We start from the raw sequence: 15,726 nt of genomic DNA, 5'->3' as shown, positions 1-15,726 counted from the left end.
TCATCATCATCACAGACTCGTCACCTTTTGTCAACAGCTGACAGCTAAGGTATGCGTCACAAAGCGGTCAAATGCCCCTGAGACGGTGCCTGCAGCGGTGAAACCATTGTGTGCAAAGACAAAGTAAACTATAGGACCCAAGGCTGTCATTTCAAGAATCAGGAAGTAGAATGTATATATGTTTTTTCTCTTTAAAGGTTCCTGGTTTAAAACAGGGTTTTCAGGTCAAACAAATGACTCAACAACAACAACAATAATAATAATGATAATAAAATGATTGCTGCACAAATACGTGAAACCCTGGCTTAAACCAAACCTGTAATCAGAAATTATTTTTATTCCTTTGTCCTTTTGGCCACTTTTGCAGCCATTTATTCCCTCATAGCTAACACCGTAAAAATGCGTGAAAACGGATATAAAATTGCCACGCACATCAGAACTGGTGAAATATTATATAAATATAAGATAATGTATTAAATATATTAAATATAAGATAATGGAATTGCAAAATGGCTCAGTAGCACCCCCTCAGGTCAGGCGCCGATGGAGCATCCAAAATTTAGTTGCGCCGATTTTCGCGAAATTTGGTGGGAACATCGTTCGGCCCAAGAGGAACCAAAAATCCTCTTGACACCATGGCCTCAACTCAACAGGAAGTCCGCCATCTTGGATTTGGCGTCCATTTGGCCTTTTGAATTCATCCAACTTAAAGTAACAACAACAAAAAGACCCAAAAACAAATAAAAACCACACGTTTGTTCATTAGAGACCGAGCACACAGCTACACAATTACACAATAACAATGGTAGGACCCTATTGTAACTGAAGGAATTATTATTATTTTTCTTTTGCTGCTTCGATCTCAAATTTTACCCCTTAAAAATGCGCAAAAACGGATCAAAATTGCCACGCACATCTGAACTGGTGAAATATTTTATAGGATAATGGAATTGCGCCCCCTCAGGTCAGGTGCCTATGGAGCAGCCAAAATTTAGTTGCGCCGAATTTCACGTAATTTGGTGGAAACATCGTTCGGCCCAAGACGAACAAAAAATTCTCTTGAGACCATGACCTCAACTCTACAGGTGGTCGGCCATTTTGGATTTTGCGTCCATCTTGGGGTTTTGCAAATTTCGTAACTGAACAAACTTGTGTGAGGGCTCACACTTTAGTGTAGAAATTCAAAGGATGCATGAATGAATTCATCCAAATTAAAGTAACAACAACAACAACAAAAAAAACAAATAAAAACCACACATTTATGGTGTCAATTTATTGCATTGACCTAAAAACTACATCATGACAATGTGATTTTTTTTTGTACATTTGGTAGTTCAAAAATATTAGCTGCACAAACGGACACCGTTCACTTTTCTCCTCAGAAAAAGAGACGCCCGTTCCAGTTGTCATCGGAAGTCGGAATTTAAATGTACATTAACTCGGAAAGTCGGAGGAACCTCACAAAAAAAAAACACTCTTGCGTCAATCGTAAAAATACATTAATGTACGATAAGTAACTGTATGAAGCACCGCCTCCTGCTCTTGTTTGCAGCTAATTGCTCCTGTGGCCACTCGAGGTACTGCAACAATAAAATACTAATGTAGCCGAAAAAGCAATTTCCCCATAGACCACAATAGTGAAAAAAGAAAGAAAAGACATGGACACAGGCATTTATGATCTTTATATTCTACATTATTCAACCCTAAAGGCCGTTAAAAGCGCAGAAAAATCGAGTGAAGTCACGGCTGCGCCATGTGGCGTCGCGTAAACGGCGCTAATGGCGCTAACGGCTCTGGAAACTGCTAAATAAACAGGTCGAGTGAAAGAATCTGGAGTTATAAAACAACCTTTAACACGTTGTTATTGTCCCTCATAATTAATAATAAAGGTTTTTTTAATCTCATTTTAATCAAAATACAAAGCACAGCAATGAGACAAGAATTATGATTAATATGCAATAGAATTATTTCGTTTTTTTAAGTATCATAAAAGTACTTTTTTTTGGTAATTTTACATACAAAATCCCAGAGTTCTGTGACGACAATAAAGCTGCTGTGGAAATATTAAAAATAAAGAATTGAGACGGATCCACGTTTGTTTAAAAAGACATTTCAAATCAGTAAAGACTAAAAATAACCACAAAAAGACCATGAAATTAAATGCTCCCAATATCACAGTGAGCACCAACAGTTGACCGGTTAGGGACGGTTATTTTGGGATTATTCCGAATGGAAACGCGTCGTCACCCCCAGTTCCGACTTCCGACGTAAAATCTCTGCTCTACTGTAAAGAGAAAGGAAGTCCAGTTCCTGATCAGATCAGGTCATGGATGTACGGCGTCTCTCTGTGTTTGGACTGTGGCGGCGCGAGAGTCACCAGGGCAGCACCTCACCGCTCACACCCAGAAACGACCCATGATCCTTTGCAGTCAGGCCAGCGATCACAGGCAGTATGGACGACATGCTCTGCTCGGGACTCAACGGAGCCTGGAAACACAGACGAACACAGGTCAGTGCTTGAGCAGCTGTGTTACACTGCCCACCGGTGGTCATTTGGAGGCATTACAGGCGTTATGCTTGAACTGGTTTTGACGGTGCACTCGTACCTTTGGCCCCCCCATGTCAGTGGCGACCCAGCCTGGGTGTATGGCCACACAGAGAATCCCATGAGGCTCCAGGTCGGTGGCCAAGCAGCAGGTAACCATGTTTAAAGCGCACTGACCAGTCGAAAAAAGAGAAAATACAGAATAATGCATAAGCCCAAACAAGGAGAAGTGAGAGTTCACACAATATCACAGCTACCAACAGGTCTTGAATTTCTTTTTTTTTGCCCCAAATTCATCAACTTTCAAGGATTTTAAGGACCTGTGGGACACTGTCATAGATATGGTGGACGAATATGTGAGTAAATGGGTTTAAATTGGTGGGAAAAAAACACCTGATTCAAGTAACCCTCATTACTTTAGTCAAATTTCTTTCAAATAATGTAATGTTTCAACTTTTGTTTAAAAAAAAAAAATAAAAATTTCAACTTTTGTCAAATTTTTTCAAAAGATGTAATATTTCAACTTTTGTCTTCTTAAAATAATGATAACAATATTTTTTTTTAAAAACTACAACTTTTCTTTAGAAAAAAATAAAGAAAATAAGAATATTATTATTATTTTAAAAATACACACACACACATATATATATGTATGTATATTTTCCAAAAAAGTAATGTTTCAACTTTTGTCTTCTTAAAAAAATGTATTTAATTAAATAAAAAAAATGTTTTTCAAAAATGTAATGTTTCAACTTTTTCTTCAAATGATTGTTGATGATTATTTTTTATTATTAATACACACCGATACATATATATATATATATATTTTTTTTTTTCAAAAAAAGTAATGTTTCAACTTTTGTCTTCTTAAAAAATGTTTTTTCAAAAATGTTTCAACTCTTCTGAAAAAAAAAAAAAAATAATAATATATATATATATATATATATATATATATACACATATTTCCAAAAAATTTATTTTTCAACTTTTGTTAAAAAACTTTTTTTTTTTAAATAAATAAGTAAATGGAATGTTTCATCTGGATCAGGTGTGTTGGAGCAGGGCAACATGTAAAACATGGCAGGGCAGTGCTCCCTGAGGACCGGGCTTGGGAAACAATGATCGACACATCATTTCCATCACAGCGTGCACTACCTTGGATGTCCTGTAGGGGTACCAGCAGATGCCTTTGGCTCTCTCGCCCCAGTCGAGCCCTAAGGAGCCCAGGTGAGAGGACACGTTAATGACGGCCGCTCTCTGGATGCTCCTGTGATCGCCTGCTCCAGTGGACGCAGCTTTCTTCAGCAGAGGCAGGAACGTCTGAGAGTGAGAGGGAAACACTTAAACGTTGTTCAAACCACAGAAACACAAGCGTAACTCCATTACCTTAGTGATCATCAGAGGAGCCACGGAGTTGGTTTGGAAGTTTTCCATCATTTTGTCCGCAGTGACGGCGTCAAAGTCGGCCAACACACTGATCCCGGCGTTGTTGATCAGGCAATTCAGACCCTGGTCTTGGAGCAGGCGGCCGACGTCTTCTGCACATTCGTCTATGCTCTCCTGGCTCAGCACATCTGGGAAAACAGGGAGATGGGACGATTAACCGGGGAAACACGGAGACGGGACGATTAACCGGGGAAACACGGAGATGGGACGATTAACCGGGGAAACACGGAGACGGGACGATTAACCGGGGAAACACGGAGACGGGACGATTAACCGGAGAAACACAGAGACGGGGCGATTAACCAGGGAAACACGGAGACGGGGCAATTATCGGGGAAACACGGAGACAGGACGATTAACCGGGAAAACACGGAGACGGGACGATTATCGGGGAAACGTGGAGACGGGACGATTATCGGGAAAACCCAGAGACTGGACGATTATGGGGGAAACACGGAGACGGGACGATTATCGGGGAAACGTGGAGACGGGACGATTATCGGGAAAACCCAGAGACTGGACGATTATGGGGGAAACACGGAGACGGGACGATTATCGGGGAAACGAGGAGACGGGACGATTATGGGGGAAACGCGGAGACGGGACGATTATCGGGAAAACGCGGAGACGGGACGATTATCGGGGAAACACAGAGACGGGACGATTATCGGGAAAACACGGAGACGGGACGATTATCGGGAAAACGCGGAGACGGGACGATTATCGGGAAAACGCGGAGACGGGACGATTATCGGGGAAACGCGGAGACGGGACGATTATCGGGAAAACACGGCGACGGGACGATTATAGGGAAAACGCGGAGACGGGACAATTATCGGGGAAACGCGGAGACGGGACGATTATCGGGAAAACACGGAGATGGGGTTATTATCGGGGAAACACGGAGATGGGGTTATTATCGGGGAAACGCGGAGACGGGATGATTATTCGGAAAACACGGAGACGGGACGATTATCTGGAAATAATAATCGATAATAGGGGAAACACATGGACGGGACGATTATCTGGAAAACACGGATGTTTCAGCTGAGCAGCGTCTCCTCGCTCTTACCCAGTGGGAGGATGTGGATGTTGGGATGTTTGGCTGCCAGTTCCTGGAGTTTCTGTAGATCCAGAGGAAGATCACGTCATCACAGTTCATGACCTTCAACATCAGCTGCCTTTTTTATTGATTTATCGATCTCCCACTATCATCAAAACAAAAGCTTTATACACTTTTATTTAGAAAAAAAGGGTTCCAAAAGGATCCTTCTATAAGGGCTGAGGTTCTACCCGGGTTTTTCAAGGGTTCTTGGTCACACTAATGGTTCCAGTAAGAACCATTTTGATCCAGAGAACCCTTTAAAGCCCCTTTCCTGAATAAAGGGTTTTGAAAGGGCTTTTGGTGGAACTCTCCGAAAGGGTTCTCCTGAGGACAAGCCGAAGAACCTTATATGGTTCTACTGAGCACTTTTATTTCTAATTGACAGTGAGCTGACTTTAATCTCAAAAACAAAAAGTATCTCGGAATGACTTGAAATTTACTATCATAATAGTCGGCATCGCCCTGAACAAGGATCAGTTGAAAATATTTGCAAAGCTCTTAAGGAATAATTTTGGTGAATTTTTGAAATTAATGAAATGATCCATTTGCCCTGATGCACTTTGACAGTGAGCCGAGTTTCTTCTCAAAAACAAAAAGTATCTCGGAATGACTTTAAATTTAGCATCATAATAGTCAGTACTGTAAGACTCTGAGATCAGAGTCTCAGATCTCAGATTTGTGGAATGTTTCTGGTTTTTCCTGAATTCTAAAACCACGCCCATCTGGTTTCTTCAACTTTTACTCGGGGGCAAAACTTAAAAAGTGTGATTTTTAAGGAATATTCTCAACATTCTTTGGATTTGATGCACAAAGTGCCTTTAATTTGCTTACGACTGAAAATGGCTGGATTGTGTTTTGAAAAGATTTTTGGTATGTTGTTATGAATATTAGTGATGGAATGTTACTGTGTTAAATATTATCATCATCATCATCTTTTGGGTGTGATTTAAAAGTTGGAAAACTGCAATTATTACATTTTTTTTTACATAAATATTCTTGATTCTCATTTGCAAGCATCATGTTTTTTTTAAAGTGTTTTTTGTTGTTGTTGTTGTTGTTTAAATATCCTGTAAATATCCAGTGTTTTGAACGACACAATCACATTTTTGACCGCAGTTTGTGTGAAAAAGGTGAAAAATTCTTCACAGTTTGCTCAATAAACAGACGAATCGATGATGAAAATGCAACTAATCGATCAAATCTATTATGAATCATCACTAAATTAATCGTTTTGCTTTCTTTGGTCCGTATAAGAAAAATCATTTGTTTGATTGTGCACAAAAACAAGACATTTAAAAACATCATTATTATGACATTTTAACGAAACCAGACAATTAATCGATTAATCCAGAAAATAGTCGACAGGTTAGAATTGTTTGTGTGAACAAAAACGTGTGTTTTTGTGTTTGTTTGTTTGTTGTTGTTTTTTTTTTTTACCTGAGCGTTCGCAGGGTTACGGGTGGTGGCGATAATCTTTCCCGGTGAAAAGCCTCCAGCTGCCAGGCTGGCGACCATCTGTAGCCCGAGCCCCCGGCTGGCCCCCGTCACCAGCACCGAGCCGCACTCTTTGAAATTAACCACGTTCATCGTTAATTTCTCCGCCTTCCGAGCGTGTCATTTAACAGCGGACAGTCGAGTCAGTGACTCCGCAGAAAAGTCGAGTGCAGAGGACCGCGATTCCGAGAGGGGGACGGAACTACAAGTGGGCATAGCGGGTTTTCACGGCGCGTCATCGCCGCGGCATCAAACCGGAAGTCGCCAATTTGGAGGCGCTCCGCAGGTAAACAAAGGAGTAGCATCCAGATTTAGCCCCGGAGACCAAACACCCTGGCGTAACAATAGTGGTTTAGCGGACGGGATTTTGTTCCTAAAAACTTTATTTACACACCGAATCGACGCGAGTGTTTTGACGGAAGTGATTTTTTATCATAAACAAGAACGAAGGAAGAATATAAAAGTACGTTAGCCTGTCCATGAGCTTAATTTATTGAGTATAAATACCACAAGCATCGCCCCACGGAGCTCCTCATTTATACCTTTTTCAACTTTTTACACATTAAACACACTATTTAGATTAATATTTACTGTTTTACATTAGTTTAACTTTACTATTTTCTTCACTTTCACAAATTTCCGTGCCCCACACCCCGGAGCTCCACAGCGGGGAAAACGACCACCACCTACCCGCCTCCCTGGAGCCCCAGAGCGGATACAACAAGCACCACACACACACACCCTGGAGCTCCGCTGTTATACTTTTTTCACTTTTTTACACATTTTTCACACTATTAACTAATCAAACCTTGTCAGATATCAAGGTTTCTTCCCTTTACTGCTACTCACTTACTGTTTATTTGTAAAACTAACTAAAGTAAATCTGTCACGCCAGGGTGTTACATCTCCGGGGCTGCAGCTGGGTACTAGCGCACTCGAGCAGATCCCAAAGGAAATGATGAATTATTGCCGTGTTTTTGTCTGTACCAATCGGTCATTTGGAACAACATTTGTTGTTTTTATAGACAAATCAGGGAGAACGATGTCAACAGTTACCAGAGGAAAGGAGGCACTAACGATCTACGAGGCAAACATCTGGACAACATCCACACGAGTTCGGCCCATTTCTTGTCAGGTGAGTGAATTGTTGATAGCAGCGGCTCTTAACGCCTTTAGCACCACAATAATAATAATAATAATAATAGATATATTTATATACTTACAGGGGCAGCTCGAATGATTAAAATTGCACATAGTAGCGAGGAGTTACGGTAATTTGAAATACACATACGCCGCGGTGATCCCCGTGGTTGTAAAAGGGTTAAACTAGTTTTCTAATGTGATAATAATAATAATAATACTAAGTCCTTCCCTGCAGGAAGATACATTTGCATCTGTAACGCATTTATTTTGAGGAGCTTTTTTTGTGGTTTCGGACATTTATCCATCGCGGTTTCAACCTCAGTGTAGCCTCCAACATGGCGACTTCCGGTTTGATGACACGCCGTGAAAAACCCTCTGCACAGAACCACACGTAATAGTCAGAATTGGCCAAAAAGAAACACACAAACGAGTGGGTGTGGAAGAAAAAAGTATCACGTAATTAGGATTAAGATTAAGATCAAGATTAAGATTAAATCACGTTACGACACTCAAAAGATGGGGCGGAACTCCAAATAGGCGGAACGATGTTGCAGGGTGAACTTATTAGTTCCGCCCACAGTAAAAGTGAACTTGCCACTCTCCTCCTGTTGTGGCCCCTTTCAGCCGCTAGATGGCAGCAATGCTCCACTACTTACTTTCAAAGCGACTCTCAAGTCTTTACTGAACAAACTAAAGACATAATATTTAACCAGTTCAGCTCAAAACGCCACAGTTCTATGTTGTAACACTTTCCCAGAATTCCTTGCGCACAGACTTAACGTAAACATTCCCACCATTTTCCATAATACATGTACATGAGTAACTGGTTTTAGTCTAATTGTGCCATTTTTGTGGTACAGTTTAATTAAACAACAATAATCATCACATTACATACATAATTGTGCTTTTTCAAGGTTAAAAACAATACATTGGAACAAATAAAACACAAATGTTTTGTTTAAATGTATTACAGGAGTTCTTATTATTATACATAATATAAGTTGCATTAATTATAGCTGTGTTATTTTCTTACACCAAACCAGTGTCACCTGTGGCCTCGTAGTCATTTGCACTTTTATATTCAAGTGTGTGTGTGTGTGTGTGTGTGTGTGTGTGTGTGTGAAACAAAAAACAGAAGCTCTTTCTAAGTACTATGATTTTCCATTTTCAGCAATAGTCATTTAAAAAAACAAAAATTTGTATACACATATATATATACAGATAGCTTGTTATATATACATGTATATATGAATATGTATACATGTATATTTAGAGCTTTCATGAATGAGCTCCTCTATTGTTTGTGTTTTACTGACATTTACGCTGATGCAGAGCGTGGAGACAGCGAGCAGAGATAGGGCTGACGGCACAGCTGATGGAGCTGATGGAGCTGATGGAGCTGATGGAGCTGATGCAGCTTATGCACAGATGCTTCCTCTGGCTCTCTCCCCAGCACAGGTTGTATTAAAGCTCCCGGAGCTCAGGAGCAGCAGACGTGCCCGTTCTCCTCCAGGTCAGTTTAATTTGGAGTTTGGCTCGCGTTCCTCCATTTACAGACAACGTTATTTTGGCACCGAGCGTTTTTTTCGCAGTTGCAAATGATGACTTGGTGATGGTACAATGTGAGGCGCAGAGCTTCTGCAGCGGAGGCCAGATATGACTGGAGCAGACACAGTATTGTGGTATTGTCTCTGCAGAGAAATCCAGGAGTGACTTAATTGCTTATTGCAATAATAAAACACACACACAGACACACAAAACTCGATTTTACATCTTAGTGAGGACACCTCATAGACATAATGCATTCCCCTAACTTTAACCATCATAAGTGACTCTAACCCTTACTATAAACCAGCTCTTAACCCTGAATAAGCTACTTGTGTGGCCAAGTCAAAACACACAAAGTTGTGTCAACCTTCTTCACTGACACATAATAACACAGTTAACCCAACAGAACCTGATCTGGATGTTACAAGTCGAAGTGCTATTTATTTATTTTTAAGTACTAAAGTACTAAATACTAAAGTACAGAGACTATGGCCCTGGTCTATTGATGTATGGCTTCGAGACCACAGCACTGTCGAAAAGACAGGAGGCACTGGAGCTGGAGCTAGAGCTAGAGCTAGAGCTGGAGCTGGAGCTGGAGCTAGAAATAGAGTCGGCGCTAGAAATATAGTCGGAGCTACGTAGACCTAGAGCTGGAGCTGGAGCTGAACTGGAGCTGGAGTTGGACCTAGAGCTAGAGTTGGAGCTAGAGCTGGAGCTACGTAGAGCTGGAGCTAGAGCTGGAACTAGAGCTAGAAATAGAGCTGGAGCTACATAGTGCTGGAGTTACGTGGAGCTAGAGCTAGAGCTAGGAATAGAGTCGGAGCTAGAAATAGAGTCGGAGCTACGTAGAGCTGGAGCTGGAGCTGGACCTGGAGCTACGTAGACCTGGAGCTACGTAGACCTGGAGCTACGTAGACCTGGAGCTAGAGCTGGAGCTACGTAGAGCTGGAGCTACGTAGAGCTGGATCTACGCAGAGCTGGAGCTAGAGCTGGAACTAGAGCTAGAAATAGAGCTGGAGCTACATAGAGCTGGAGTTACGTGGAGCTAGAGTTGGAGCTAGGAATAGAGCTAGAAATGGAGTCAGAGCTAGAATTAGAGTCGGAGCTACAAAGCTCTACAAAGAAGAAGAAGGACTACTGTACTGAATGGGTGACTGAATTTCCTATCTTATCTAAGAAGGTTAAATAGGTGATAAATATGGTTAGAGACAGAGATGGTGTTTCCACTTTGAATGACATGAGTAAAAAGAGTGAACTCTTTAGCCTTCAGTGTTTGTTTGCCAGGTGTGTGAAATGTAAAGTTAGTCAATCTAATAATCCTTGAGTCTGTTATAAGTCAAATGTCAGATGTCAGAGACATGCTTATTGGTTTAAAGTGATAGTCGATGGCTGGTTGGACGTGAGCTTCTACACCGACATAATCATGAGTCGGTGATTTCTTTGTCTGCCAACGTGAGTCATAATCAGACTGTGGAACGTTAGCAGGGAAATGAATGGAATATTCTATTAGTCTGGATAATGAGTTGCTCAGAATAAGGTCAATAGTCAGAGTGTTGGTGTAAAAACATGGCGGGGAATGTTGTGTGTGTATGTGTGTGTGTGTGTGTGTGTGTGTGTGTGTGTGTATGTGTGTGTGTGCTGCATCTGGGTTAGAAAGTCCATTTTTCATTCATTTTATTTAATGTACCAGGGCTCTATTTAAAGCCGCCATAAATAAAACACAAGGGTTCATTTCATGGATGAATAAATCATTGCAGTCTTCCTCTTCATCCTCGTATTCATATCCTCCTTCTTCTCTGCAGCTGTTCATCATCACATCGCTGCGGTTTTTGCCGTTTGACCACAAACTCTTTGACTCTTTATCTTCAACTCATTTTTTTAAGATTCCCAATTCCTTTTCTGCACTGTGAATTCTGACATTTTGCATATTCATGCGTCTAATTCACCGTTTAATGTCCACGTCTTCCCTGAAACCTTAAGGGAAGACTGAATGAACAGATGATCATTTTTAAAAATGAGGCCATCTGCAGCCTGTGCACTGATTTACACAACAGTAATATGATGGTCAGTCAGAAGATTATGGACAGAGTGGGACAACTCCTCACTGGGTTTCCATGAGCATTTTGGATTATTTTCTCATTCAGACGATCTGATACGAAACTGAAAATCTCTGGATCGGATATTAGACAGGAAGTCTTTGGCGGTTATTTATTTCTTTGTTATGGGAGAAGAATATTTGTTACACAGTTGGAGAATTAGGTCTTTGAAATAGCTTCAGAAGTAGCATAAATGTGTCGACGGCTTCAATCGTTCTAGAAAAGAGCTAAAATCACGGCATCGGAGTGATAGCGTGATAGCTTGGCGCCCGTTTTTTTAGAAAATTAGTGCTGGGCGTGTCTGTGGCGTTAACGTTAGCTCACGTTAACGCCATGACGACGTAATGTTTACATGACTCCCGATTGTTAAAATGAGTCTCTAAAGTGACGCATCACCGGAGTCCAGGCACCGTTTACCAGTTAGCTACGTTAGCTCCGTTAGCTGCGCCTACAACTGTAGCGGTCTGTTTATTAAAGGAAAAGAGCAGCGCTAACAAATAACCAGCGTACCTGTGTACTGCGGATGTGTGCCTCTGTTTTTAAAGTTTAGCGTTACTTTAGAGACTAATTTTAACAAATCGGGAGTCAACGTAAACATGACGTCACGTACGTTAACGTTGACGCCGCTAACGGCCGTAAACGTGCCCAGCACTATTTTTTAACATTGCCAGAGTTCGCTATAATGCTAACTGGGGCAGCCATTAGCCAAGCGGAGAGAGAACTTGGCTTGTGACTGAGGGTTGCCGGTTTGAGTCCCCCCCCTGAGCAAAGTGCCCATTCCCCAGTGCTCGGTGTTTATCTCTAAACTGACCCCCTAATTGGCCGGGAGGGTTACGTCAGGAAAATGTGGATCGTCCGTTGAGGCGCCCCCTAGAGGGGGAGAAGCTGAAAGTAAAAAAAAAAAGGTTAAATAAAAGTAAAATAAAATAAATATCTGTGGTGAATGTGAGTTTTGCGCCTCCTCCTGCTCCTCTCAATAGTAAAGGATGATTTTGGATGAGCTACATTCTTCATCCTTGCTTCCTTCCCGGTCTCTCCGAGCTAAAAATAGCCGAAGTTCACCCTGCGTCTGTTTGACGAGTCTGATTGTAGATGTAAAAGCCCAGATGGTTACAGAGGCCGGTGCCGAGCGAGGCTGCACATTCTCCTCCCTTTCATGTGTTCAGACTCTGCCCGAACTGACAAAAACTCAGTGTTGAGACGATTTCACTATCGCTGTCCAATCGCTGCGTCTTCAGCAAAAAAAACAACACCGTTTAATTAGACGTACCTGCTTTTCAAAAACCTCTGGCTCTTTGTTGTTGTTGTGTAGCCAGATGTTTGGTCAGCTCCTGCTCCTCGACCTTTTCAGATATCTCCACCGGTCCAACTCTGGAACATCCGGCCGGAACCGGTGCAGTGTGGAAATTGAAGATAGTGTCCCTGACCCTTGTCGTTCTTCCGCCATATTGGATTGAATGGAAAGCGAAACTAAACTTTCACAGGTCACAAATTTTGTCCGATCGTCCCGAAACTGGACGTACGCGATCCTCGGACCAAGCCTCGCAAAAGTTACCAGAAGGATTTTTGATTTTTGGAAGCATTTGCCCGTCACAGCTAGACGAAATTGGTGGCGTAGCCGCCAAACAGGAAGTTAGCTCATATATCAGGAACGATTTCACGTATCAAAACCAAACTTTGTACATGGACTCGGGACTCCAACACGAGGAAGCGCAAGATCTGAAAAATTAAGTATTGATGAAATTCTCAGCTGAAGCATCAATGTTGTGAGCACATTTTTTAGCAGTGATTCAACTCCACTGTCAAGTAGACGAGGTGCCTGACATTATTGCCTGACAGTTTGTTGTCCAGCACAGTATGGAAGTCTATAAGTATAGTAGTATAAGTATTATCCTGCCAAGTTGGCGTTAACTTGGTTGTGTAACGTCAGCTAACAGAGCTCTATCGAAAATGCTTGCGCCCCCTAACAGCAATCAACACTCTTGAAACAGCCTGCCTTACTACAGCTGCGTGCTGCTGTTCCCTTTACCACGCAAAGCAATTTTGGCTTGCTCGCGAACCTGACATGTTTGCTCCGCCAACAGCAATCGAGTTCTCCCTGAACAGCTGCGTGCGTAGTTTAACCGAAGCTGCTGCTGCTGTTTCCTTTACCATGCGGCTCCAATCGAGTTCCCTGGATGCAGTCTGGACAAGTAACGGCACGTTAAAAGACGGAAATGGAACGCGGAACTTACCGACGTGCTGCAGAAACGCACCACGGTGGTAATCGGTGGTAGAAATCCAATCAAGTGACAATAGATTTTCAAGTATTCAAGCGGCACAGTCAACAATAGCGTCAAACGGGACTTTGTATGCGCTAAATACTCGCTGCTATACCTCCACGATGTCCTCGAGCGGCAGCATGACCGAAAAAGGGCGAAGTGCTTCTGATTAATTGATGTGCGTTTGCACCGGCTCGTCGGTGAACTGGGAGCTTGTGCGCCTGCTGTATTATTCAGGCCGATTTAAAAGCATGTCAACTCAATTACAGGAGTCTGACTAGAAATATCTTGTCCTGTCCTTCTGTCTTAGGAGGAACATCTCAGTTTAGGAGCAGGGACAACTCAGCCCAACCTGGATTCAGCTGGAGAAGATTCCGAAAACTGTACGGCCAAAAAAGTTTTCAGCTGTTACGTAATTGACTTTGCAGTCGCGCTGCTATTGACTTTTAAATCCTCTTGAGATGTGATCACATAATCCTTCTGGGTTGTGTCAGAATAAATCATTTTATTCCCTCCTGGATTTACTTTGGTGAATCAGTCGCAAAATTCAGCCCTAGGTTTATTTTGGTTTAATTTAATCCCTGAATTACTTCAAGGGTAATGTTCTGTTCTCAGTGTAAACACAAGCCCGACCCAAGGCTTGGTCTGACCGTCCCGTCCTGTACCGTAACCGAATCTGATCTGTGACAACCTCCTCTCATCATCTTGCTATGCTAGCCCTCGGTAGCTGTCGTGCTTGCCTCCATCCATCATTCGCGACGTAAAAAACAAATCACTTCCTGCGTGCAGAGAAAACTTCAGAGTCGTGTGGAGCTAATAGCTTTAATTAGCATTGGGGGAACTCGCCTGACAAAGAAACTGACATTTGTTGATATTTATAAAATGATGTGTGACTATTTTTAAATGTACAACCTGAGAACTGACGACTGTTTTTTTGTCAATTGTTCTAATTCAGCGATTATACCCGGGGTTCTCTTCTTGATTATGAAACACACTGGTGCTCAGTCGGTCGTCACCCCAAACTGGCGTTAGCTCGAACCAGTTTAAAGGGATAGTTCGGTATCTAATGCCTGCTAGCATGGCATTAGCAACACACCACAGTGCACCCGAGGCAAATCAATTGTAACGGCAGACTATCGACGTACATATCTGTGTTGATAGAATGTCAACGGATGATATCAACACAGATATGTACGTTGATAGTCTGCCGTTACAATTGATTTGCCTCGGGTGCACTGTGGAGTCGGTATGCCATGCTAACCTGTACCATTGACTTGCGCTAGCCATAGCACCAGCGAACTCTGCAACTGGAAGAACTGAATGACATTTCTTGAAAAATATCCCTCGAAGCATCTCTTCAAAGTTAGCGGTATAAGACGCCGTGTTTTCACTGCGTACACTTTTAATCCTCGTAATGCTAATGCTAATGCCCTAAAGGCAGCGTGAGACGCCTTAATATTCCGTCCTGCGGAGACGAAACACTGCAGAGAACGAGTTAAAAATAAAATAAAACAACACTTTCAAACTTTGAGGCAAAAAGTCCAGGCTTAACGGCCACGGGCAGGTATCAAAATCAACTTCACCAAGTTTTATCTTAAGACATTTTATTCATATTTCCATTTGACACCATCAGCCAGAAACAAACATTGGAAATGAAAATCATATCATGGCAATCGTATGGGAGAGGATTAATGGACTCGAGAGGGTTTTTTTTCGAGATGAATATAAGTTCCATCACAGACGATGAATTCAGCTGTCTGCAGTTTTTAAAGACTACATATATATTTTTCTCTATATATATATATTTATATTTTATCTAATGCAAAGTGGACAGAGCAAAGGGGGGGGGGGGGGGGGCGGGGACGTAGGGGTCAATGAATGAAGCCTGGGTCAAGGTTCAGGGGGGTTAGCAAAAGAGCATGTTAGTGGCGCTAACGTTAGCGCACGTTAGCGTGACTGGAAAAGTTTGACTTTTGCACTGATCATTCACTCTGATGATGTCACCTTAGGGCGGGGCCAGGGAGACATGATGACGACGATGACGAAGGGAGGGCGGGCGTCCGGCACATGCACCTGGTAAACACTGCC

At 42.2% G+C, this 15,726-nt stretch overlaps 1 protein-coding gene across 1 annotated transcript; it reads right to left on the bottom strand.

Annotated features, from left to right (window-relative positions):
• Positions 1–2,373: 2,373 nt before the first annotated feature.
• Positions 2,374–6,683, bottom strand: LOC310931214 (C-signal; the record flags this gene model as incomplete). The annotated part of the gene is made up of 6 exons (XM_083894325.1): positions 2,374–2,487; positions 2,607–2,717; positions 3,701–3,865; positions 3,932–4,119; positions 5,064–5,115; positions 6,534–6,683. The coding sequence occupies 6 exons, from the start codon at positions 6,681–6,683 to the stop codon at positions 2,374–2,376; spliced, it is 780 nt and encodes a 259-aa protein (XP_083750451.1).
• Between the last annotated feature and the right edge of the window lie 9,043 nt (positions 6,684–15,726).

The sequence above is a fragment of the Microchirus variegatus genome, assembly GCF_963457635.1.
Source record: "Microchirus variegatus genome assembly, chromosome: 8".
NCBI lineage: Eukaryota > Metazoa > Chordata > Actinopteri > Pleuronectiformes > Soleidae > Microchirus > Microchirus variegatus.
This window is presented reverse-complemented; position numbering and strand designations above follow the sequence as displayed.